The 24,879-nt window shown below is 31.5% G+C and overlaps 1 protein-coding gene across 2 annotated transcripts in view; it reads right to left on the bottom strand.

Annotated features, from left to right (window-relative positions):
• LOC143082757 (signal peptide, CUB and EGF-like domain-containing protein 3) overlaps positions 1-7,878 on the bottom strand; it is a 55,030-nt gene extending 47,152 nt beyond the window's left edge. The window contains exons 1-2 of one of the 2 annotated variants that reach the window (XM_076258599.1): positions 7,740-7,878; positions 4,739-5,004 (exon numbers count right to left, since the gene is read on the bottom strand). In XM_076258599.1, coding sequence (XP_076114714.1) covers positions 4,739-4,766 — 28 coding nt within the window. In that variant the 5' untranslated portion in view covers positions 4,767-5,004; positions 7,740-7,878. Of the gene's footprint in view, positions 1-4,738; positions 5,186-7,739 lie in introns of those variants that run through there. The other variant, XM_076258597.1, reaches the window with a different exon arrangement.
• Positions 7,879-24,879: the final 17,001 nt, after the last annotated feature.

Genomic DNA, 24,879 nt, shown 5'->3' on the forward strand with positions numbered 1-24,879 from the left:
AGAAGTAAAGATAATTATCAGTATATTATCTTATGACACGTGCACTACTGTAACTACCGAATGCTGGTTTCTTCGTCTAGACATTGTTATTGTTTACCAATGAAATTTTAAAATTATAAACAAAAGTATGAATTGATTATATTTCACCCGAAAGCAATTCAATGCAAACTACATCTTATTATATTTTCATCGTTTTATTGTGTTTTGAGAACTCAAATTATATGTATGAATAAAGGCAACAGTAGTACACCGGTGATCAAAGGTCATAAATCCATTGCGAGAAAACAAATCCGGATTACAAACTAAAATAAACGGAAAGACATCAACTATATGAACAAACGAACAACAGAAACACTGAAGTGAACAGAATAAAAACATGTCATGGATCATCTGTGTATCTTCTATTTAGGTTTAATAATTGTTAATATTCCTGGTCATAATGTAGATGGAGAATGTTATCATGTCAAAGCACTTAGACACAATTCGTATGGATTTCTCATTATTTCTGGGTTTTTTTATACTTTACTTTGAGATTAAAGATTGTCGATTAATTGTCTTTTGAAATTTCTCGACACTTTCTGTACTATTTGCTTTTGTAACGCCGGGGCGAACCACAAACATAACATTCCTATGATTTAAGATATTCAAATGTCAGGAAAGGAAAGATCCAAAATATAAAGCAACCCAATCCTTACATTGCATATAGCTTTATTTTTAAATTTCATAATTATTTTAAAAACTAATCTGTCTATTTGTTATTTTAAGGGATCATATTCATAACCTCAAATTACTATAAACTTGAAGTTAGATACGATATCCTCTTTTAATTCCTTGTTTATGTTACCAGCAATTGAGACGTTTCACCAAATATGTTTTCGTTGTAGTAGCGAATCTCCAATTTACCGGAGCACCTAAGAACCTTCCAAATATTTTGGTAGATTTCGCGGTGCCGAGTCTTCAACAATTGAAACCTATACAAATAATATACATGGTTCAAGTTGAAGGTTGATCCAGCTAATACTTTTGATAAAATCAATTGTTATTTGGTTAAGAGCGTTCTTGTCGTAGGTATATCCAGAAAATCGCTTCGGACGAATTTAATCATATAAATGTCATTTAATTGAACATGGGTTAAACAAAACAAAAAACAGAAAAACCGAAGGAACAAAAAAAAACTCTTTCGATTGTTATATTGTTCAGACGTCTTTTCATGTACATTTATACTTCTAACTGTGTATGTATACAGATTCTGAAAAGAACATCGGTAAACTACTATTCCATCTACAATTAATATCTTAATATAATTGATACCGAACAATTTTTTGACGATGTGTTATTTGAAATGTAAAGTTTACTAAGGCTTTATAGTAGAGAATAAGTTTTTTTGTTGCAACTAATTGGTAGTCCAGAAGGTATTAAACGCACATTTCGTCTACCTTAGGCTCATCAAAAGATTTGGACTACTTGAGTGGTGATTTTCTCGTTTAAAAAATATCCATCAATAGTGATATCGATCAATTGATCGTGAAAACTCGTCAAAGATATCAGGCTTATCATAATAGTTATCAAAGGTACCAGGATTATAATTTTTTACGCCAGACGCACGTTTCGTCTACATAAGACTCATGACGCTCAGATCAAAATAGTTATAAAGCCAAAAGTACAAAATTGAAGAGCATTGACGACCCAAAATTCCAAAAAGTTGTGCCAAAAAATACGGCTATGGTAATCTATTCCTGGGATAAAAAAAGCCTTAGTATTTTGAAAAATTCACAGTTTTGTAACAGGTTTATAAAAATGACCATATAATTGATATTCGTGTCAATAAACACGTCAGACGCGCGTTTTGTTTACAATAGACTTAGTTTTGGTGCGAAATCAAATTCGAAATTTGAGGAAAATAAAAAACAAAAAAGATGAAACAGTTTTCAATCTTTGAAAATTCATCAAAAATAAATAGAAACGCCGGACGAGTGTTTCATTTATATTAGACTCATCAGATACGAAACAAAAATGCCGAAGTTCTGCAAAATCTAGCTTACAACATTTATTTCTAGAGGTAAATACAACTCAATATTTCCAACGATTTTTTCTTTATATCAACAAAAATGTTACAGAAAATTACCGGAAATATAACATCTTTTTTCAACCCCGGAGTATTGCTTACAGAACTGATATTTACTAGCAGTTTTACCGACTCGAATTAGACCAGTTTGAACTACCAAGTTGAAGAGCATTAAAAACAAAGTTACAAATAGTTGGTCCAAATCTAATATAATGCCCTCTATATTAAGGATGAAGGAGCGGAATCCATCTTATTTCGTAAGAATTTAACACTCTGAATATTGGAAATTTACATACAATGACAGAAAATTAATCACTGGTCTTAATGATACTGTGGAGGAGAAACAGTAATTAGAAGTGTAATTGACTAAATGGTATATATCATCGTCAAAAGTACCTGGCTTATGATTAACTGGAACCGTATTCCAGATAGATTTTAAACCATTTCAAATAAAATTGAAAACTTAATCCTTTCGGGAAAATAAGCGAGTTAGATATCTTATTCCATTTTAAAACAATAATCTCAACAAACAAGTGAATTTAAAAACAAATTTGATACAGTAAAAAAGTATAACAAAATGCCGAATTCTAATGCAAATTCAAAAAGGGGAAGTACATACACACTTACATATCAAACGCTATCAATCAACGGAACAAGTGAAAAACAAGAACTCGGGTTACAAAATTGAAATCATACTTATAACGGATGGCCTACACTCATGGACAACTTTATCATTATTTATATTTTGATACTACCGAAATATATTTGCATGATATAGTCATAAAATCATTGTACTTCTAACAGGCTATTATTTCAACGTGGAATTATTTTTAATTATGGAATTTGCATAATTTCTTTTGCTTGAATTTTTTTTTTTTTTTTTTATAAATTCCAGGTTTATTCTGTGTTATAATGTTTTGCGCAGTGCGTAACACTTTCCGTAAAATGTATTTTTTTGTAATAAGTCGTGTTGTCCGCCGCACAGAACATTCAAATATAGAATAAACATCGAATTTATTAAAAATTGCAAGCACAAGAAATTATACAAATTCCATAATTAAAGATAATTCCAAGTTGAAATAATAGCCTGTTTTCTCTACTTTCGCAATGTTTAATATTTTGAATTCTTTAAGTAATTCTATTGGGTTAAACTTGATGTTATCCAGTCGTTTATATCTTCGGATTGGAAACTATCTTAGTCTTGTTACCATCGCACGCCAGTATTACGAAATTTAAAGATGATCGGAGCGCTTATAATGATAAAATCTTGAGGAAATATCTTAGGATTTTCTTAAAGATAACTATAATGAAACAGTACGAATGAAAACATTCGTATCAGTTAAATTCCGAATTCCGAAACCATTGTAAAAGACTGTCGTCCGATCGGAATATAAAACTTGAATTCAATGTCTCGTTTCGGGAAAGGGATGACTTCCTAACACTCTATGGTGGGGTGATTTAACCCTTTTTCCATTTGCCAATGGCAGTCAAAAAATCTTCATTTGTTCCAGGTCGATCCCCTTCCCAGAACGTACCTGGATTGTGAGCTATGTGCATTCGACGTAAGCAAACTACAATCAATCAATAAAAATTAAAACCCAAACATGCAAAAAACTAAATGATAATCTGGATTTGGCGTGATTGAATTTTTGTTTGCTATCAGAGCCAATTATAACTAACGTATCTGAGTTGCTTTCAACATTGCATTTTAAAAAATTGTTTCAGAATTTGAATTTTTGTTTTTTGTTTTCTAATCTATTAAAAAATGCTTTTAAACTATTTCTACATTTTACTACCATCATAAGTGCAAGCGCACGTATTATACACATAGAGATGGTTGGTGGTAATCTGGAAACTCTTGCTTCGTATGTAAATTGTTTGTTTAAGATGCATGGAAATGAAACTGTCTATAATTGTTTACGTCTCTTTTTAATCAATATAAACAAAAAATAACTGGAAAAACCCATTATTGTCTTAAATTTATTTGTAGAACTTGATATTTAAAGTGGACATTAAGTGCTAATATGATAATATTTATGTACCTTACAGTTCCGTATTTTGTCGATGATGTGTTAAATAATTATAATAGTTTAACAATAAAACCAGATATAAAGGTTCACCAAGGTTAAAGTTGTACCTTTCATGAAAAGAAACATACATAAAAGTGAAAAACAAATGACTGATCAGTGGGTATACGCCTTTTTGTTGTATTGATGTTTACACGCCATTATGACAATTATGGGAAATTGTTTAGTTTTTTTAACAAAATATTTGACTGCAATGAGTTTTCTTATCTATCAAATAAATAAGTTCTTGGTTTCCTATAATTTGCAGTGAAAATCCCATAATAACACTTATGTCAAAAACATTTTAAATAATACTTGTTTCAATAAACAACGATACTTTTTTGATTTTCAAAAATTGTTATACTAGTTAAGAATTGGACTCGATAAACCTTTTACGGTTTGTATAAGGTATTACAAAGCAAACTAACTTTAAATGAATAAAAGAAAATTTTATTGCTGAAGCTGAAATAAAACAGTCATGGTTTTAAGTTTTAACAAATATGATTTTAAGAACATATTGTTCGAATTTAAAAAGCACAAAATTTAATTCAGTTATCGAAAATAAAATGGCAATAATTTTTAAAAGCATATATAACGTAAAACTTACTTGCGAATAAGGTACTTCTGTGACGCATTGTTTACAATGGAGGGTAGCCGGATGCGATACTATTGTCACCGTGCCTTAAGAAGTGTCATCCAATATAAAAAAGTTATAGTTGTTGACATGGCTGTGGGCGAAATAGCAATACACTGGCGAAAGGCTGCAACGGTTCGCTTGTAAACGATTACTGTAACGTTAGAATTCCTAAGGATGAGCCATAGACACATCTGTTTATTTATTCCAAAGTTGTTCTACAAACGTTCAAATAGTCGCTGAAATGTAAGAAATATTCCAGATTCAACTACTCTTTGATAAATGTAAATGAACAACTTCTTCACAAAGCCAATAACTGTCAATAGAACGTATTTAAACACCAGGAATTAAGTCTTATCAAACTTTACTTTTTCAATGCTTGAAAACATTGATATTTTTTCTTTCATGTTTAATTTCCACTCCTTTGAATTAAAGAATATAAAATTTATATTCGAGAACGACTTTATTTAAACAAAAAAAGCAGTACAATAAAATAAAATAGTTTTCTTTCAAAATTTATTTTCTTAATCAAATATATGGTTTTCCTTTTAATATTTATTTTAGCGGTAAAGCTTTTGTTGGAGTTTAATCAACTGTTTGGTGTTGACATGGGAGGGGAGAGTGCCATCGTGTAACTTAAGCCGGGTGATCTCTATTGTTTCGCCACCGAATTGACAGCAACTTTTGTCCTACTTCAATTCATTGCAGATATTATCTTCCCGTCCAACAATATTTGACATGATAAGCGAACATTGTGAAACAAATTATCTACAATTTTACAACCGAAAGGAAAAATAAAATTGATATCAAACCAAAATTGTCAATTATTTCCACGAAGGACAATTTTCTTTTGTATGAAATCAGACAATCTTGATGAAATCATACAAATGAACAATCTTAACAGCATTAAAATATATTTAAAAAGCGGAAATTGAATCAGTGAATGATTAAATATATATTATTAAGATAGGTACAAATTATCTAGAGTTCATTAAATATGAGCCTACACAGGTATTGAGTTTTGGGATGGTGTTTTGCGCAGTGTCTAATGTTAAGCTCTACTAGCTTTATTTATATGCCAAGATCAGGGTGTCGTAATTACAAGTCCTGTAGAGAGTGAATGAAGCGAACAATACATGGTAGCATAGTTAGTGATAGCATGGAAATATAATAAAAGAGTTAGATACACAAAATGTACTTAATTTAATGACCATATAATTTATTGAAAAAAGCCTAGTGTTCTCTCTTATTTTTAAAACTTTTTTTTCAAATACAGACCTATTTCTTTTAATTATTTTCTTTTTTTATATATATACTTTGTTATATTATCTCAAAGGTTTAAAAGCATATCTTTTTGAAATAAAGAGTTTCTGAAAATTGACTCCTAGATATTAAAAAAAAAACATTATGCAAAGGGCAGGCACAAAAAAGAGTTTATACCAGAAGTTGGTATGATTGATACTTCTTTACAGAACATACTTTAGGTTATGAATGATAGATATTTAAATTATTTAAAAATTTCAATGAGATCACAAGTTCTTCTAGCTGCCAATATACTGCATTGTATGTTTCTGATGATAGAATATGATAGAATATATATATATATATTTATTGCATAAAATATTTCAAAACTATTCAACTGACAAAACGTTGTCGAAAATGAAAATGCATAGGAATACAATTTATTGCATTTATATCATCAGTGTTTTTCATATATATTATATGCATGTCCATAAAAACGTGACAAAATCAAACATAAATATATTGATAATAAAAATAGGTTTAGTATGAACTTTATTATTATCATGGTCAGGTCAAGTCTGTAATTTTGTATTTAAACATTCGTTTTTAGAAAGGGACCTGAAGTAGTAATTTCAATATGGACAGTATAAAAATAAATAACAAACTTTATTTTTCTTCGAGGTAGGAACACGAAACTGCGATTTTTCTTTAATTGGGTGATAAGGTCGTAGAAATTGAATAATTGCCATTTGTGGTATAGTTTATTTTACCTCTTTCAGTCATTTAGTTTTAAACGTTTCGAACATTGCAAGACGTGTAAAATATAGGCAGAAGATATCGATATTCAAACTAGAAAAAATGACAATGCCTAAGCAAAAAGACAAATAAACGACCAATAGACAACAGTATACAAAACAAAACATGGGAAACTAAAGACTAAGCAACACAAGCACGGTAAAACCGATTGTAGTCTCATATGCCCCGGACATGTGGCACCCTTTGCTATTGTTCATGTTGGTACGAACTCTGTAATAAGTAAAGAATGTCCTTAAACGTCCGCCATTAATAACAATGCATAGTTGAAAAATCAATAGGAAGGCTTTTATTTTATTTTTGTAATACTTAATATTCAGCAAAGGGAATATTTAATGTTTACACATAATATAGATTATGTAAGTTTTTTGTTGAGTATCGTGCATTTATTAAGCAATAGTCTAGAAGTTAGAAGTTCTTACAGCTATTGTCTTAATACAGGCAAATAGTTATCAAAGGTACCAGTATTATAATTTAGTACGCCAGACGCGCGTTTCGTCTACATAAGACTCATCAAACTTTCGCCATGCAGAAAAGGAAACGTTGAAACTTATTTAATTTTCTCTTTAACCATCCTCACACATTGATGAATTCAAAATTATTTCAACAGTAATGACAAAATTATATAAAATAAGATAAAACAAATAAAATAATGTATTCATTCGGTTGATATAGACATAAGATATAATTGTGTTTTAATATATATTATGCAGTTGTAACATAATATTATGAATAAAAGAATCATATACTTGTTGTTCCAAGGAAAAATGATATATAAATGACTTCCGTGATTTTTTTAAAATATTTTCTTTTATTTTACATCTTTATTTATTTTTCTATGAGTGTGACATCAAAAATGGAAGACATGCAAAACTTTTTTTTTGTTCAATATTATCGAAGTTCAAAGAAGTTATCTTACCTATTTTGAAAATAAAAACAAATTCCATGTTTGATATAAATGATCATTCGAATAGTCTTTCAAACATATTAGCGGTAATTTTGTTCATTTAACGATTGAAATACATCACACGAAAGAGAAGGATGAAATATTTCCCTTTTAGTACTAATTCACTAATTATTGTAACCAATATATAAATACAATACGACGTATGAAATGCTATCTGAGAAAAACCTTATGATTTTTGTGGATAGTGTACAACCTTAAGGCGTTTTACATATACTTGAATTAGACGTCACTTAGATAGGAATGATAATATAAACAATTCACTTACAAATTATGGTAAGGCTACATTTAAAAAAAGATAGTTTAAACAAATTTTCAAGGGGTCTCCCTTATATGTAGCAATATACCTAATCTGAAAAATTGCATGCTGTATTTGGCAAAACTTTTAGGAATTTTTTTGTCCTCAATTCTCTTCAACTTTGTACTTTATTTGGCTGTTTTGACATTTTTTTTATTCGAGCGTCACTGATGAGTCTTTTGTAGACGACATGCGCGTCTGGAGCAAATTCAAAATTTCAATCCTGCTATCTTTGATGAGTTTATTTATGGTGGTTTAATCTTTAAAGTTGGAAACTTTAATGTGAGACCTCTAAATCAATGTTGGAGTTTATTACCTAGAATATTAAAAGTTTTTACATAATTTATTTTTTCTTATTTTTCTGAGTTAACGTTTGAAGCATTTTTAAAATAGTCATACTTTTGATCTGAGTTAACTATTTGAAACATCATTCCAGTCAGCTAAGAGGTATTTTTGAAAAATTAATTTTGTTTTGTCATTATGTTTGTGTATGTGTTGCTTTGTTTGAATGTAATATATTGTACCTTGTTTTGTGGAGAGGGCTTACAGGCTATGCCTGTTGCCCAATCCAATTCAATGTATTTGAATAAAATATTGTTAAAACTAAACTAAAGTTGGAAACTGATGAAAGAGTTGTCCAAAACATATACCAAAAACTGAGAGAAAACATAATTAGGGTTCTGAGACAATTTTGATAAATTGTATGTTGAGTTCGCCTGGTAGCATTATATAACTATCTTATCCATATAAATTCAGGAAACTGTAGTTTACTGATATTGAATCTTATTACTCGAATAAGAAAGAAAAAATTGATAAAAAAACTCTTAACGGGAGCAAAACCGTATGATGAGAAGAGGTTGAATTTAAATTATTAAAAATAATACCTTTATATTTATTCCTGTAAGCCAATACACTCATTTCAAAGTTTTATCAAACAAATACGACAGCTGCAGCTTGTGGAACAGGTACTATCATCCAGCCGCTAGTTTAAGACCGCTGTTTTAGGAATGTTTTGACTATTCCCCTCCCCCACACGGTATTTGTAATAAGAAATTATTTGTAATGATAAGATGATTGTCTTGCTGACTAAAATCATGGTTATGTGTGTCCAGTAATGATTTGTTTTGCTTTTTAAAATTGTAACATGCTTGTTTGTTTTTTTGTCTTACATTATAGTCCTTCAAATTCATAATTGTTTTCGTAACTGTCTTTACAGAGTTCTACATTGTATACATCTCACTGGTGTTATTCGGACACGGTTGTATATGTTCCTAATGTCGTAACTACAAACCCGTTCGCACGAATGTGACCTACCGAATTATGGTATTCACCGGTTATGAAATAACATTAGCCAGACGACGGGTGCCACAATACAGCAGGATCGGCTTAACCTTCCGGATCACATGAGTTCACTCAAGTTTTTGATGGGGTTCGTGTTGCTTAGTCTTTAGTTTTCTATATTGTGTCTTGTGAACATTTACTATTATGAGTCTGTTTGTCTGTTTCTTTTTTATCCATGGCGTTATCAGTTTATTTTCGATCTATGAGTTTGAAAGTCCTTAATTATCTTTTGCCTCTCCTGTATATTCATGCTTACCTTTTTGACGCGACTGGAAACACTGCATTGTTGAAATCTATTTTACGTACAGTGTTTTTTTTTTTTTTTTTTTTTTTTGCTTCCTAAGCATAAAGCTTTGGCACTTCATTCATAATGTCCTTTGCGTTAAACAACAAACAATCAATCAACAATTCTAGATCTGGAAAACAAATACTTAAATTATAATTCTATATCATTGAGCTTACCTAAGTTTACTTCTTTGGGAAATATCATGATTAAGAAATAACGAATATAATAGGAAATGTCTAATCATTTATATAGAAAATGTTGCTTCATAACATTTATCCCAGAATATTACATTTGTTCGGCCTAAATGGTCATTACGAAATATGATAAGTTATAATTAAATTAGTTTAACCGTATCTGGTAGCCAACAATTTAGCTTGAAGGAGATTGTACAACTTCAACCCGATCATCATTTGATGACCTTACTGACAAATCTGTATTGTATATAAAATAGGATACCCCTTGTTTGTGTAATATATTTCTCTGTTGTTTACATCTCACAGAAATGAAATGTAGCGTTAAAACATTTGATGGGTAATTAGGCATATTCTATTTCACAAATTAAACTCTATGATTATAGTGGTGAAATAACTTGATGGACGATTTGATTCACACTATGATGATTTTTGTTCCTTACAGTGATCAGGTATCGGTCAAATATTTTGTACTTTAGATCAGTATATATAACTATTTAATAACAAAACATGAAAAAACTGCTGTCGTAATCAATAAAAACGCTTTCAAGATCAGTAGATAATATTGTAAGGGATTTTTTTGCCTTTTAATATTTGTTGCAAACGATTTCACAACGTTTTAGTATTAAATATGTATTTGTATGAAAAAAATCGTCTCAACAATGTAAGATCGGTAAATTTGAGTTCGAAATTTTTTGTTCTTCCCTCGTGGGATTAGAACCCTTGGTTTTGGTGGTATTCACCTATAAATGAGTCCAACGCTCTGTAACGCTTAATCAACAAGGCTATCTTGAAATATAGCTATCGTTAGTCGAGTATAGCCGTTCCTCGTGCTAGCGCTGTTATACAGTACATGCTGTATAATTGCAAGTAGGATTGTACGTATATATCTTTCAGATCAGCTATGTTTCGTATATATCTTTCAGATCAGCTATGTTTTGTCCGTCGTAAAAGATGATAATGTAATTACCATGCCGTCACATCAAATCATAATTTTATCTTACATATCTATATATTAAGAACGAATGTGGTATTTTAATGTGATATAATCTAATATACAATGTTATAAGGATTAATCCCAGTTTTGTGCATCAGTCTCAGTTAGTACGTACCTTATATTTTCTGAAGTTGACATCATACAATGATATTATTGTCAGATTTGAAACTTTAATAACTGTTGATGTTCGTGACTTTCATCGCACCCTATCATCAAAGTGTATACTATGTTTTGACGACTTTGAAATTAAAAATAATTATGAATAATTATTTCATAACTTTCAAAATTTTCATTTTAAATATTTGAGGTAAATTCAAATGAGCAATAATTAGATATTAGCCTCTCATCCAACAGTGGCTGTTTCACAGGGTCAACTCTTTTTCGCACTATTTCATTGAAAAGTCGTGTTTATAATTGCAGTTTTATTGTTACAGAACAGTCAATTATTCTGGAAATTGTGGATTGCGTTTCCTTGCTTTTAGATGAGGTGGAAACAATAGTTTCGATTAAAATTAAGACCAATGGATTATTTATTAAAAAAAAAATATGTAATGTCAAATTCTTAGCTTTTACGTTCAAACTAATTGATGTATTTGGCTATTAATTAATATAAAAAAGAAGATGTAGTATGATTGCCAATGAGACAACTGTCCACAAGCGACCAAAATGACACAGACATTAACAACTATAGGTCATCGTACGGCCTTCAACAATGAGCAAAGCCCATACCGCATAGTCAGCTATAAAAGGCCCCGATAAGACAATGTAAAACAATTCAAACGAGAAAACTAATGGCCTTATTTATATAAAAAAATGAATGTCCTTTTTTATCTTGAATTCCTTCAGCTGTTTCGGTTTTCATACATCGAGTGTTCCTGGTGTGGGTAAATCCCAAAATGCGCTTTGGACGCATGCAATTTATTGAGCGGTTTTCATTTATAATATATCTATGATACGTCTAACTCACGATTAGAAATGTGTGTGTTGTCAAGCTCCTATTTCTCTTTACTACCTTGCACTTTGTCCTATCTTAGGGTTTTTAATCTCAATTGATACAATGTTTGAACTGAGGAAATATCATCAAATGTAAAGGGAGCGAAAACTGAGAAGAGGTTGATATCAAATAAAAATGAATAAAACCTCAGTAATTATACATGTAAGACAATACACTCATTTCCAAGATTCTCAAACAAACACGACGTGTGCAACTTGTGGAACAAAAACTGCTTCAGCACAGAACCACCAATTATGAAGGGTTAAGAAGAAGAAAAACTGAAATAAAAAAAAGTTTTAAAGTTCTAGATCACGTGATTCCTTCCTGTTTTAACCTATATTTGTATACTATAGTAATCACATATATTTGTATACTAGTATTCACAATTGGTTTTGAACATCGATAATCTATTGTTGCCTTTTATCTACTCATAGTGTATAGATATCGACACTACAGTAGGTTCGGATTTGTTCGTCAATGTTCAGTTGGGTTCTGATTATTTAAATTGCCTGAGCGATATATATATATATATATATATATATATATATATATATATATATATATATATATATTATAATATATATATTATACTTAATATAATAAAGTACGTACAATGTATATTATACGATGTATCTTCTGAAAAAATAAGAACAATTTTACCTTCATTTCTCATATACCAATCGTATACACTGCATAAAATTAAAACACCACATAGTTAACAGTTTGGAGCATTTTCTATTAATATTTGTAGGCGTTGTTCAGATTAAGCGTAACATTGATTTCATAGTTATTATATTTAATAGTTAGTACATTTAAAAATAAACAGCCTAATCTTTTTATTTACAATCATAGTGAATTCATTGTGAATGTTTTGTTACATATCAGTTGAAAAGTTGATACAAAACATAGAATAGTACGAAATTTTGGATACTATTAATATTAACAACTATTTTTTCAAAGAATTGACCTGGTCTAATCGATGCTATCATTTGGAGATGCCCCTCCTGTCGACTCACCCGTGCTCCTTCATGTGACCACCCCAGTTTTTGTTTTAACATTGATGTGTATCGTCTTATTGGACTAATGAGATATGAACATCGGAAAAATACTGTTTCCTCTAATTGATGTAATTCCATAATATGGCTTTCCATTGAGCGCTAGGATCGGTAAAATACTGTTGCCTCTAACTGATGTAATTCCATAATATGGCTTTCCATTGAGCGCTAGGATCGGTAAAATACTGTTGCCTCTAACTGATGTAATTCCATAATATGGCTTTCGATTGAGCGCTAGGATCGGTAAAACACTGTTGCCTCTAACTGATGTAATTCCATAATATGGCTTTCGATTGAGCGCTAGGATCGGTAAAACACTGTTGCCTCTAATTGATGTAATTCCATAATATGACTTTCGATTGAGCGCTAGGATCGGTAAAAAAACTGTTGCCTCTAATTGATGTAATTCCATCAATCCACCATTTTCTACATTTGAAAATGCCTGTACCAAGTCAGGAATATGACAGTTCTTGTCCATTCGTTTTTGTTGCGTTTTGCTATTTGATTTTGCCATGTGATTATGGACTTTCCGAATTGATTTTCCTCTGAGTTCAGTATTTTTGTGATTTTACTTTTTCCATAATATGGCTTTCGATCGGGAGCTAGAGAATTGATCTTCTTAACCTATAATAGTTATCAAAGGTACCAGGATTATAATTTAGTACGTCAGACGCGCGTTTCGTCTACATAAAACTCATCAGTGACGCTCATATCAAAATATTTATAAAGCCAAACAAGTACAAAATTGAAGAGCATTGAGGACCCAAAATTTCAAAAAGTTGTTCCAAATACGGCTAAGGTAATCTATGCCTAGGATAAGAAAATCCTTGGTTTTTCGAAAAATTCAAAGTTATAACAGATACCGAAAAGGTTAATTTCAGAAATGTTTTGAATAAAACCTCCTGCTGTTGTTATTATATTCATGTTTTTGCACTTAGTTGTCAACAGCTATTTTAGTGTTAGATAAACATTCTACTTGATTCTTATGTCTTTGGTAATGGAGCTATACAAGAATCGTATATTTCTTAATCTGATAAACATATCAATGTTCATGTCTACTGTTAAATTAATGTGAGATGTGATGTTATGTGTGCTTTTATTCATCATTTTTCTTTTTGTTTGCCTGTTGTTGTTTTTTTTTAATCTAGGTTTTATTTATCTTCTTTGTACTTCTTGTAAAAAATAGAGTTAGACGATACCAAGAGGACCTTTAAATCTCATGAGCAAAAAGAAAATATATAATGCCGTGGGGAAAAAAATTAATGACGAAAAGACTAAAAGACAAAAACAAAGATAGAAATTACTATACAGAAAATAAAAGTCAGGGTAACACAGAGTTAAAAAGTTAAATACTCTTTTATCTTTGTTAAAAAGTAGGTTTTCCTTGTAGTTGAGCAATGTTGTTTTTAAATAAGATAGGATGTCAGTGTCCAAAAATACGTGTTTATAGAATAGACTTCATCAGATACCCATAAACGAAAAATTTGGAATGCTAAAAATGTTCCGAATAAAACTGCCAAAATCATTTAAGGTCAAAATACCAATATAAGTTAAAACACAAAATTTATAAGTTAAAATTGAGATTTGAATTGCTGTTAGTAAACTTTTGATAAACTTTGAGTCTTTAAATAGTTATTATGTACCGATGTTTGCATTTGTTTTTAATATACGCCTGATGGGTTAGACTTTGCCGCGGATTTTTTATTGATTGATTGTTGGTTGCTTAACGTCCAGTGGCAAATATTTCATGCATATTCAGGACGAGATTTTTTTTAAATTTGTTCGTATGTTTAGTTGTGACACCACTGTTTTGTGTTTTGGGAAAGGCTTATCACTCAAAAATATATTTATATTCCTGTATTCCATTTAATGTCTTAAATTGCTGCCTGACATTAAATTATTAATTTGTGTTTGTTGTTTCAGAATAATTTAATTTTGGATGTAACGCGTCTTCTGATTGACTGACGTTATTTTGTTATGAGCCCATAGACATAATTTAGACATGTGACCGTGACGTCATCAACGTTTTTTCGTGGTTTTCTACGGTTTAAAATGAAATTTAGCTGTCTATTCGAAATAACATAAAAAATGTGCTGCACACGGTTAAATAACCCGCTACGTGCGTTATTCAGTGTGCACCAAATTTTTCATGTTATTTCTTCATAGACAGAAAAAATATTACAGTCCTTTCTTAAATAAATCAGACCATTGGGTTTCTAGCTAGATTGAATTGTTTTGCATCTTGTCATCCGGGACTTATTACAAATTACTATACAGTAATGTTGAAGGATGTTTGGTAATTACTAGTAATTTTGGGGCCCTTTATAGCTTGTTGTTCGGTGTGAGCCAAGGCTCCGTGTTGAAGGTCGTACATTGACCTATAATGGTTTACTTTTTTTTAAATTGTTATTTGGATGTAGAGTTGTCTCATTGGCATATTCCTATATCTATTGGTGTCCTGTTGTCGTTTAAATCCTTGTTCCTTTGTATTTGGTTGATAAATAGATATAAGAAGATGTGGTATGAGTGCCAATGATACAACTCTTCATCCAAGTTACAATTTGTTTAAGTAAAACCATTTAAGGTCAGAGTACGGTTTTTAACACGGATCCTTGGCTCACACCGAATAGCAAGCAATGCATGTCTTATTGGCAATCAAACTACATCTCATTTTTCACACGTGTAAAAATTTTGGTATTGTGTTGCATTCTCTTTACCAAAAGACGTTTAATATTTTATGTTACATTCGTTTTTGTAGGCCCGTAAAAATTTTGACGGGACGTATTATGGTACACAAATGTCCGGCATCCGTCTGTCTGGCGTAAACATGTTGTACTGTAACTTGAGAACAACTTGCCCATTCATTTCATGAAACTTAAGATAGTTGTTTCTTATGAAGGTCAAACGATCTGTATACTTTTTTTATGAAATTAAAATTCAAACTTTTTGAGTTACGGGACTTTGTAACTAAAACAGGAGTTTGGTTTTTTTTTTTCACATGTCGCGCCGTATCTCAAAAACTATTTGTGATTATTGCTTAAAACTTGACACACTTCTTAGTTATATTGTTGTAAAGATCTGTATTCTTTTTGGTGGCGATTCAAAATTTTATTTTAGAGTTAATGAGATTTTTTCACATTTCACGAGTTATTGATTTTTTTGTAAAAAAAAAAGGGGGGTCACATGTCGCGCCGTATCTCAAAAACTATTTATGATTATTGCATAAAACTTCACACACTTGTTAGTTATATTAATATGAAGATCTTAATTCTTTCCAGTGATGATTCAAAATTTTATTTTAGAGTTATTGATTTTTTGTATAAAAAAGAGGGGTTTCACATGTCGCGCCGTATCTCAGAAACTATTTATGATTATTGCATAAAACTTCACACACTTGTTAGTTATATTTATCTGAGGATCTTTACTTTTTTTAGTGACGATTCATAATTTCATTTTAGAGTATTTGAGTTTTTTTTTGTATAAATAGGGGGGTTTCACATGTCGCGCCGTATCTCAAAAACTATTTATGATTATTGCATAAAACTTCACACACTTGTTAGTTATATTTATCTAAGGATCTTTATTTTTTTTTAGTGACGATTCAAAATATTATTTTAGAGTATTTGAGTTTTTTGTAAAAAAAAAAGGGGGGGGGGTTTCACATGTCGCGCCGTATCTCAAAAACTATTTATGATTATTGCATAAAACTTCACACACTTGTTAGTTATATTTATCTAAGGATCTTTATTTTTTTTTAGTGACGATTCAAAATATTATTTTAGAGTATTTGAGTTTTTTGTAAAAAAAAAAGGGGGGGGGGTTTCACATGTCGCGCCGTATCTCAAAAACTATTTATGATTATTGCATAAAACTTCAAACACTTGTTAGTTCTATTAATCTGAAGATCTTAATTCTTTTCAGTGATGATACAAAATTTTATTTTAGAGTTATGGATTTTTTGTATAAACTAGAGGCTCTCAAGAGCCTCAGCCTGTATCGCTCACCTGACTCTACTTGGGTTTTTGAAATCATATTAAAAAAAAAGATAAAATTTGGCTACAAAGTTACAAAACTTGGTCAGCACCTCATAAGGAACATTCATGTTTTGTACGGTTTCATTCCATTCAGTGGTTCTCTAAAGAAGACTTTTGTTTGCATTTCCCCTAGTGTCCTATGTTAAACTACCCCCCCCCTTTTTTTCCCTGGCGGCCATCTTGGATGATGGATCGGCTACAAAGTAACAACACTTGGTCAGCATCTCATAAGAAACATTATGTTTGATTTCATTCCATTCAGTGGTTCTCTAAAAGAAGAAATTTAAATGTATTTCCCATAGGGTCCTATGTTAAACTAAGTCCCCCCACTGGCGGCCATCTTTGATGTTTGATGGATGACAAAGTAACAACACTTGGTCAGCAACTCATTAGAACATTCATGCTATGTTTTGTTTCATTCCATTCAATCCATTCAATGGTTCACTAAGAAGTCATTTGTATGTACTTCCCATAGGGTCCTATGTTAAACTAAGTCCCCTGCTGATGGCCATCTTGGATGATGAATCGGCTACAAAGTAACAACACTTGGTCAGCACCTCATAAAGAATATTCATGCCATGTTTGGTTTCATTCGATTCAGTGGTTCTCTAAAAGAAGTCATGTGTATGCATTTCCCAAAGGGTCCTATGTTAAACTAAGTCCCCCGCTGACGGCCATCTTGGATGATGGATCGGCTACAAAGTAACAACACTTGGTCAGCACCTCATAAGGAATATTCATGCCATGTTTGGTTTCATTCCATTCATTGGTTCTCTAATAGAAGTCATTTGTATGCATTTCCCATAGGGTCCTATGTTAAACTAAGTCCCCCGCTGGCGGCCATCTTGGATGATGGATCGGCTACATAGTAACAACACTTGGTCAGCACTTCATAAGGAACATTCATGCCATGTTTGATTTCATTCCATTCAACGGTTCTCTCAAAGAAGTCATTTGTATGCATTTCCCGTAGGGTCCTATGTTAAACTTAGTCCACCACTGGCGGCCATCAGAGGCGGATTTAGGGGGCCAGGGGGGCCCGGGTCCCCCCTTTTTGGGAAAAAAATTGGTTGCTTATATAGGGAATCACTGAAGCGTGACTGGAGCGGCCCCCTCTTAGGTCAGTCAGTGGGCCTCCACTTATGAAAATTTCTGGATCCGCCACTGGCCATCTCGGATGATGGATCGGCTACAAAGTAACAACACTTGGTCAGCGCCTCATAAGGAACATTCATGCCATGTTTGGTTTCATTCCATTCAACAGTTCTCTAAAAGAAGTCATTTGTATGCATTTCCCTTAGGTCCAATGTTAAACTAAGTTCCCCGCTGGCGGCCATCTTGGATGATGGATCGGCTACAAAGTAACAACACTTGGTCAGAACCTCATAAGGAACATTCATGCCATTTTTGGTTTCATTCCATTCATTGGTTCTTTAGAAGAAATTGAAAATGTAAAATGTTAACGGCGACGACGGACGACGACGACGCACGACGCACGACGACGACGCACGACGGACGACGGACAACGGACGACAAGTGATGAGAAAAGCTCACTTGGCCCTTCGGGCCAGGTGAGCTAAAAAGAGGGGTTTCACATGTCGCGCCATATCTCAGACACTATTTATGATTATTGCATAAAACTTAAGACACTTGTTAGTTATATTATTCTGAAGATCTTAATTCTTTTTTGTGATGATTCAAAATTTTATTTTAGGGTTATTGAGTTTTTTGTAAAAAAAAATAAGGGGGGTTGTCACATGTCGCACCGTATCTCAGAAACTATTTATGATTATTGCATAAAACTTCACACACACTTGTTAGTTATATTAATCTAAAGATCTGTATACTTTTTCGTAATGATTCTTAATTTCATTTTTGAGTTATTGATTTTTTATTAAGCTTTTTGTTAAAAAACATATAAAACATGTTGTGAGCAATTTTTTTTCTGTCTCTTATATAAACTTCCCCTTCAGCAGAAATAAGGGATTAGTCTGGATATACTAAGCATGAATTCCTGTACAACCCCTTGTTATTCCAAAAACATTTATTATGGAATTTTTTTTCACAAGACAAAGGACGTACCATGCTCGTGACGCAGCTGTTTATTTGGTTAGTTATGGATTAACTCATCGGGTTGTGGTGAGACCTGTCCTAGTCAATACACACACATTTAGCAAAGCGTTTTTGAAATTTTCTTCCTCCTTGCTAAGGACTAGATTCTTAATAGAATGTTATAAAATTTCGGTTTGCAATTGTCTTCATCTTCGCAATTGATTTGTCCTCGTAACTTAATAATATAAATTACTATTTTGATTCGAGGCCAATAACGGGTCTTGTGTGGACAGAACGGTCTTCAGGCATACTAAATTATAAACCTAGTATCTGATTTTTGCAGTACAACTATCTTATGATAGTATTATGTAAACATGTATTCTAGTCTTAGATGCATCATTTTTGTTATTAGCTCCGTATAAGTACCCTACCACATCCATGCCCTCTGTGTAGGCTTTTTTAATGTATTTCTATCTGTAACTATTAGATGATTAATCTTTTGTCTATTTATTTGTATAGTTGTTCTTATGTTGTACTGTTACACCTCTGTCCCAGGTCAGGGGAGGGTTAGTGCCTTCAAACTAGTTTAACCCGCCACATTCTGTATATGTGCCTGTCCCAGGTCAGGACCCTGTAATTGAGTGGTTGTCGTTTTTTTCTGTTTCTCATATTTGTTTTTCGTTTATTGTTTTGCATAGTTATTACCTATGTTGTGCTGTTACACCACTGTCCTAGGTTAGGGGAGAAGTTTGCGCAAACAAACTAGGTTAACTTAGCCACATTCTGTATTTGTATGTCCCAAGTCAGGAGCCTGTATCATATTTGTGTTTCGTTCTTTTTTCTGTTTTTGCAGTTTTCTCGTTTGGATTGTTTTACATTTGTTATCACGGGACCTTTTGTAGCTGACTATGCGGTATGTATTTTTCTCATTGCTGAAGGCTGTGCGGTAACCTACAGTAAGTTAATCTCTATCATTTAGTTTTTTTTTGTAGAGAGTTGTTTCATTGGCAATCATATCTTATTTTTATCTATAGGTGAAGAGAAATCTTACGTTTTATAAGAAGAAAAATCGTGCTTTAATTCATCTAACCAATTACTTCCTTGATTCAGTATTTCCATATTTATAAGGTTTTCTTTGTTAAGGTATATAATTATATGCAAATAAAGTTTGAAGCGTTCATTGGTTTTTACCTAAAGAATAAGCATCACTAAGCTGGTATTCTCTTAGAAAATCATTTATTTTCCTTTACGATTTTTCACTGCTTTATATTGATTCGATATATGGTTTATATTAATTCGATATAGGGTTTATATTGATTCGATATATTAGGTCCATTATTATATTATGAGGGTCAAGCGACACCTTTTTCATCCTAAAATCAGGACTTATTTCTCAAATTATGACATATTTAATACCTGGGTATATAAAGAAATAACCAAGTGTAGATACCAGTGTAGGGCCATCACAATTATAAGTGAAAGCAGGACAGTCCCATATTCTAAAGAAAAACATCTGAGAGATAGGTAGAAGTTCTCAAATGCTACACAAGAAGATCCAATCAAAAGTTTGGGGCGAAATTAGGTCTACAGAATTGTAAACAGGGTTGAGCTCAATATCGTAGCAGCTACGGCTACAACTACGTAGCTGCTTTCAATATCTACTAGAACACACCCGCGAAATCGCGGGCATATACAGCTTGTGAACTGTTGTAGGATGATTTTTTTTGTTTTTTTTGTTAAAGATTTTATATATGGAGAATTTCATAAAAGGTATCAAAAGCCCTCTCCCTTTTTCTAAAGTCCGATATTTGTTTCCTTTCTGTTAAATTCAATTATTTTCGTGTTTCTGGCCTCAGACCACAATTATTCGTTTCCTTTTTTACAATGCCTCTTTTGGTAAAAGTCAAATCAAATTAAAAATTTGCACCGTTTCAAACATGAAATAAATGTAACTGCTTATATTACACCAATTTTTAAAAGCAACGATACAAGTGACCCTAACAATTATAGAGGAATAACAATAACAAGTGCAATTGGAAAGCTTTTTAATAGAATATTAAGTCTAAGACTGGACAAATTTCTTCAGGAACATAATATTATACATGATAGTCAAATTGGATTCACAAGGAAAGCCAGAACTGCAGATCATATGTTTATTTTAAACTGTCTTATTAACAAATACTGTAATTCAAAAGAAGGTAGACTGTTTGCCTGTTTTGTTGATTTTCAGAAGGCTTTTGATACTGTTATACATACAGGGATCAAGATTAAACTACTAGATATTGGGGCTGGGTCTTATTTTTATAACATTATTAAAAGTATGTATGAAATTAGCAAATCATGTGTCAAAATTCAAAATCAAGTAAGTGATTTTTTCCCATTAGATATTGGAGTCAAACAAGGTGACAACCTCAGTCCGAATTTATTCAAGATATTCATAAATGATTTGCCCAGATATTTGTTAGATACTAGAGACCCAGTTAATGTCAATGACAAAGATCTACATTGTTTAATGTATGCTGATGATATTGTTTTATTATCTACATCAGCTGAAGGACTACGAGAAAAGCTGGGAATGCTTGATAAATTTTGCAAAGATTGGTGTCTCAATGTGAATACTAATAAGACAAAGGTGCTGATTTTCAACAAGGCAGGCAGACATGTAAAACAGATATTCACATTTCAGAATATAAATCTGGAATGTGTTTCAAAATACAAATACCTAGGTTTATATTTAAGCTCATCTGGTTCATTCAGTTATGCTCAAAATGAACTATACAAAAAATCCCTGAAAGCTCATTTCAAATTAAGGAAAGATCTTTTATCACTTAATCCTGATGTAAAAACAAGTATTCATGTTTTTGACCACACTGTAAAACCTATTTTATTATATGGTAGCGAAATATGGGGGATGTTTAATTCTCTTTCCTCTAAATGTAAGAAGGAAGATATATCTTTTGAAAAATTATATTCAGGTTTACCCTGTGAGAAACTTCATATAAAATTTTGTAAATTTATACTTGGGGTACACAAGAAAACAACAAATGCTGCAGTGTTATCTGAACTTGGAAGATTTCCAATATATTTTAATATTATAAAAGGAATGTTATTGTACTGGTATAGATTAGAGAATTTAGGTAATAATTTTCCTCTATTAAAAGAGGCATATACACAATCAAAGACACTACATCACATGAATATAACATCATGGTATGGTTCAATAAATGTTGTTTTTAAAATACTTGGTATTGACTATACAAATGCCATAAATGCTCCATTTTGTGAATCCTTATACAAATTTAAGAAATATATACAAACCAAGCTATCAACATTGTTTATTAGCTGTTGGAAAAAACAAATAGATAAATTTTCAGACAGTAAACTGAAAACCTACCTTTTATATAAAACAAATTTTGGTTTTGAAAAATATCTAACATTGATCAAGAATTTTGAACTTAGAAGAAGTTTTACTAAATTACGTGTATCTTCTCATAGATTACAAATAGAATTAGGTAGATATCAGGGTATTCCCCGAATTAACAGAATATGTAATAAATGTTCTTCCAATACTGTCGAAGATGAGGCTCATTTTCTATTTGATTGTAACAAATTTGAGGATGATAGAAATTGTATGTTAGCTAGTATTGCACAATATAATTCTTATTTTAATCATATGAACAGTCAAAGCAAAATTATCTGGTTATTTAGTGTAGAAAATGTTGAGTTACTTAAAATAATATGTAATTTTATATACAAACATCTTCCTTAGTGAAGATTAGTTAAAGGAAATCTATGTGTGTATATACATTTGATTGGACATAGAAAATTATATTCATCTGAATATCACAAGCATACTAGCCGATTAAAAAAAAAAAAAAAAAAATAATTGTTAAGATATATTATTTATTCAAATGTTCTCTTATATCCTTGAGGCATCGTCCCCTGGTATCAACTGCATTCAAGTTACCTATGATGCTTCCTTGTTTGCTTTTGATACAGGTAGGAAAGAGACATTTACACACATTTTACATGCCTATGGCCCATAAGGTATCGTCCCCTGGTGTCAGCTGCCTTTAGGAAACCATAATGCTTTCCTATTTGCTGCTGACACAGGATGAGTCATGGACATGTTTAATTTCTACTTTCTTTTTGGCTAATTATTATATATTTAATTGATCCAACTTTTTGTGTACTATACATATGTGGATATCTATTTTTTTTTTTTTTTTCTTTTTGGGCTGCTTGTTTGTTATCTATATCAACCACACTTGTAATAAAATGCATTAGTATTAAAAAAAACCAACATACTATAGATTCTTTATCTACGTATTCTTTAAGAACTTAAATAGTTCTCGTTTAACTTTTTTTTTTTTTTTTTTTTATCTCATTGTTTGTATTGTATTATGAAAAGATTATTGATGTTGTAATGTTTATGCCCTTTGGGGCCCATAATTGGAAATAAAAAATATCTTATCTTATCTTATCTTATACAGACCATTGTTAGCCTAATAAAGTATGCTTCTAGGACAATCCATCAGTGCCTTTTCTTTTGAGAGCCTTATTAACATACCAATGGTAGGATATGAACATGTATAAATGACTAAGACCGACTTAGGCTAATTTGAGGGGTGGTCGGAGGGGTCCTGATCCCGAAATCCCGGGCTTAAAATCATGAAATCCCGAGATGCAGAATTTAAAGAAATTCATATCCCAAAATCCCGAAATCAAAAAATATATTCCCGGATTCCGTAAGGATCAATCCCCAAATCCTGAGCTTTAAAACTCCCGATCCCGATGCCGCGAAAAAAGTCCTGCCATGATATGGAGAACGCTCTGAATGGCTTATTTATTATCATTTTTGTTATCTATCATACGATTGGTTGTACTTGTGTCTCATGTTTTACTTATTTTTAATATATATGCAACTTGTATGACCCCTTAGATAGCAAAGAAAACAGTAGACAGAATACAGAGAGTCTCTATATATTGAAGTAGTATAATCGTAGTTTACATGTAGATAAACGCGAAAAATAATTGTCCTCTATAAGGAGGTATAATAGTTGTGGTCCTTGCGATCTAAACACCATGAGAAGGAAGAGAAGCGACACAGAAAATGAGGTCTTCTCGTTTAATAGTATAGATGTAACAACTAGTCTATATTATTGCTACACGTTCAATAGTCAAAATCTATGTAGCACTACGTAGCCGCTACGATATTGAACGTATCTCTAATAGACATTTTCACTATGATAACTCTCGACACCGACTATAATGACATCTAAGGTTTAATCCCCAAAAAGGGATAGTAATGTAAACAACCAATACAATTCAAACTTGTAAATCATAAATCAGTAATTGTGATATTTTATAAGACGTTTTTATATCCAACTGGGTTTGTATTTTTTTTATTTGAATGTTTGAATAACAAATCTACTTTACTCTTATTTCAGTGGTCGTAACCACAATTTGAGTTCGACCCTTTCATATAAAAAGAATAGATAATGATTGTTTCAAAATACTAGTATACAAAGGTCACAAAACTCATAACATGAAACCTTTAATATGATTTTAGGATTACATTTTTTGCCCTTATAAATGATCTTTTAAAATTGTTCCTTGAGTAATGAGTATTTGATGATTTACTTGTAGGAATTGGTGTTATATCAATGTAATAACAAACAAACAAAAAAGGCTTAAAATCCAAAAGGAGTCGATTTACATTTGTGTTTAAAATTGATTTTGTTTTTGTGAGTTTTCTTGTCTGTTTGTAGGTTAGGGTTTGTTTTGTTTTGTTTTTTTGTTTTTTTGTTTTTTTTTTGTTGTTTTTTTGGGGGGGGGGTGCTGTTT

The sequence above is a fragment of the Mytilus galloprovincialis genome, chromosome 7 (genome assembly GCF_965363235.1).
Source record: "Mytilus galloprovincialis chromosome 7, xbMytGall1.hap1.1, whole genome shotgun sequence".
NCBI classification, from domain to species: domain Eukaryota; kingdom Metazoa; phylum Mollusca; class Bivalvia; order Mytilida; family Mytilidae; genus Mytilus; species Mytilus galloprovincialis.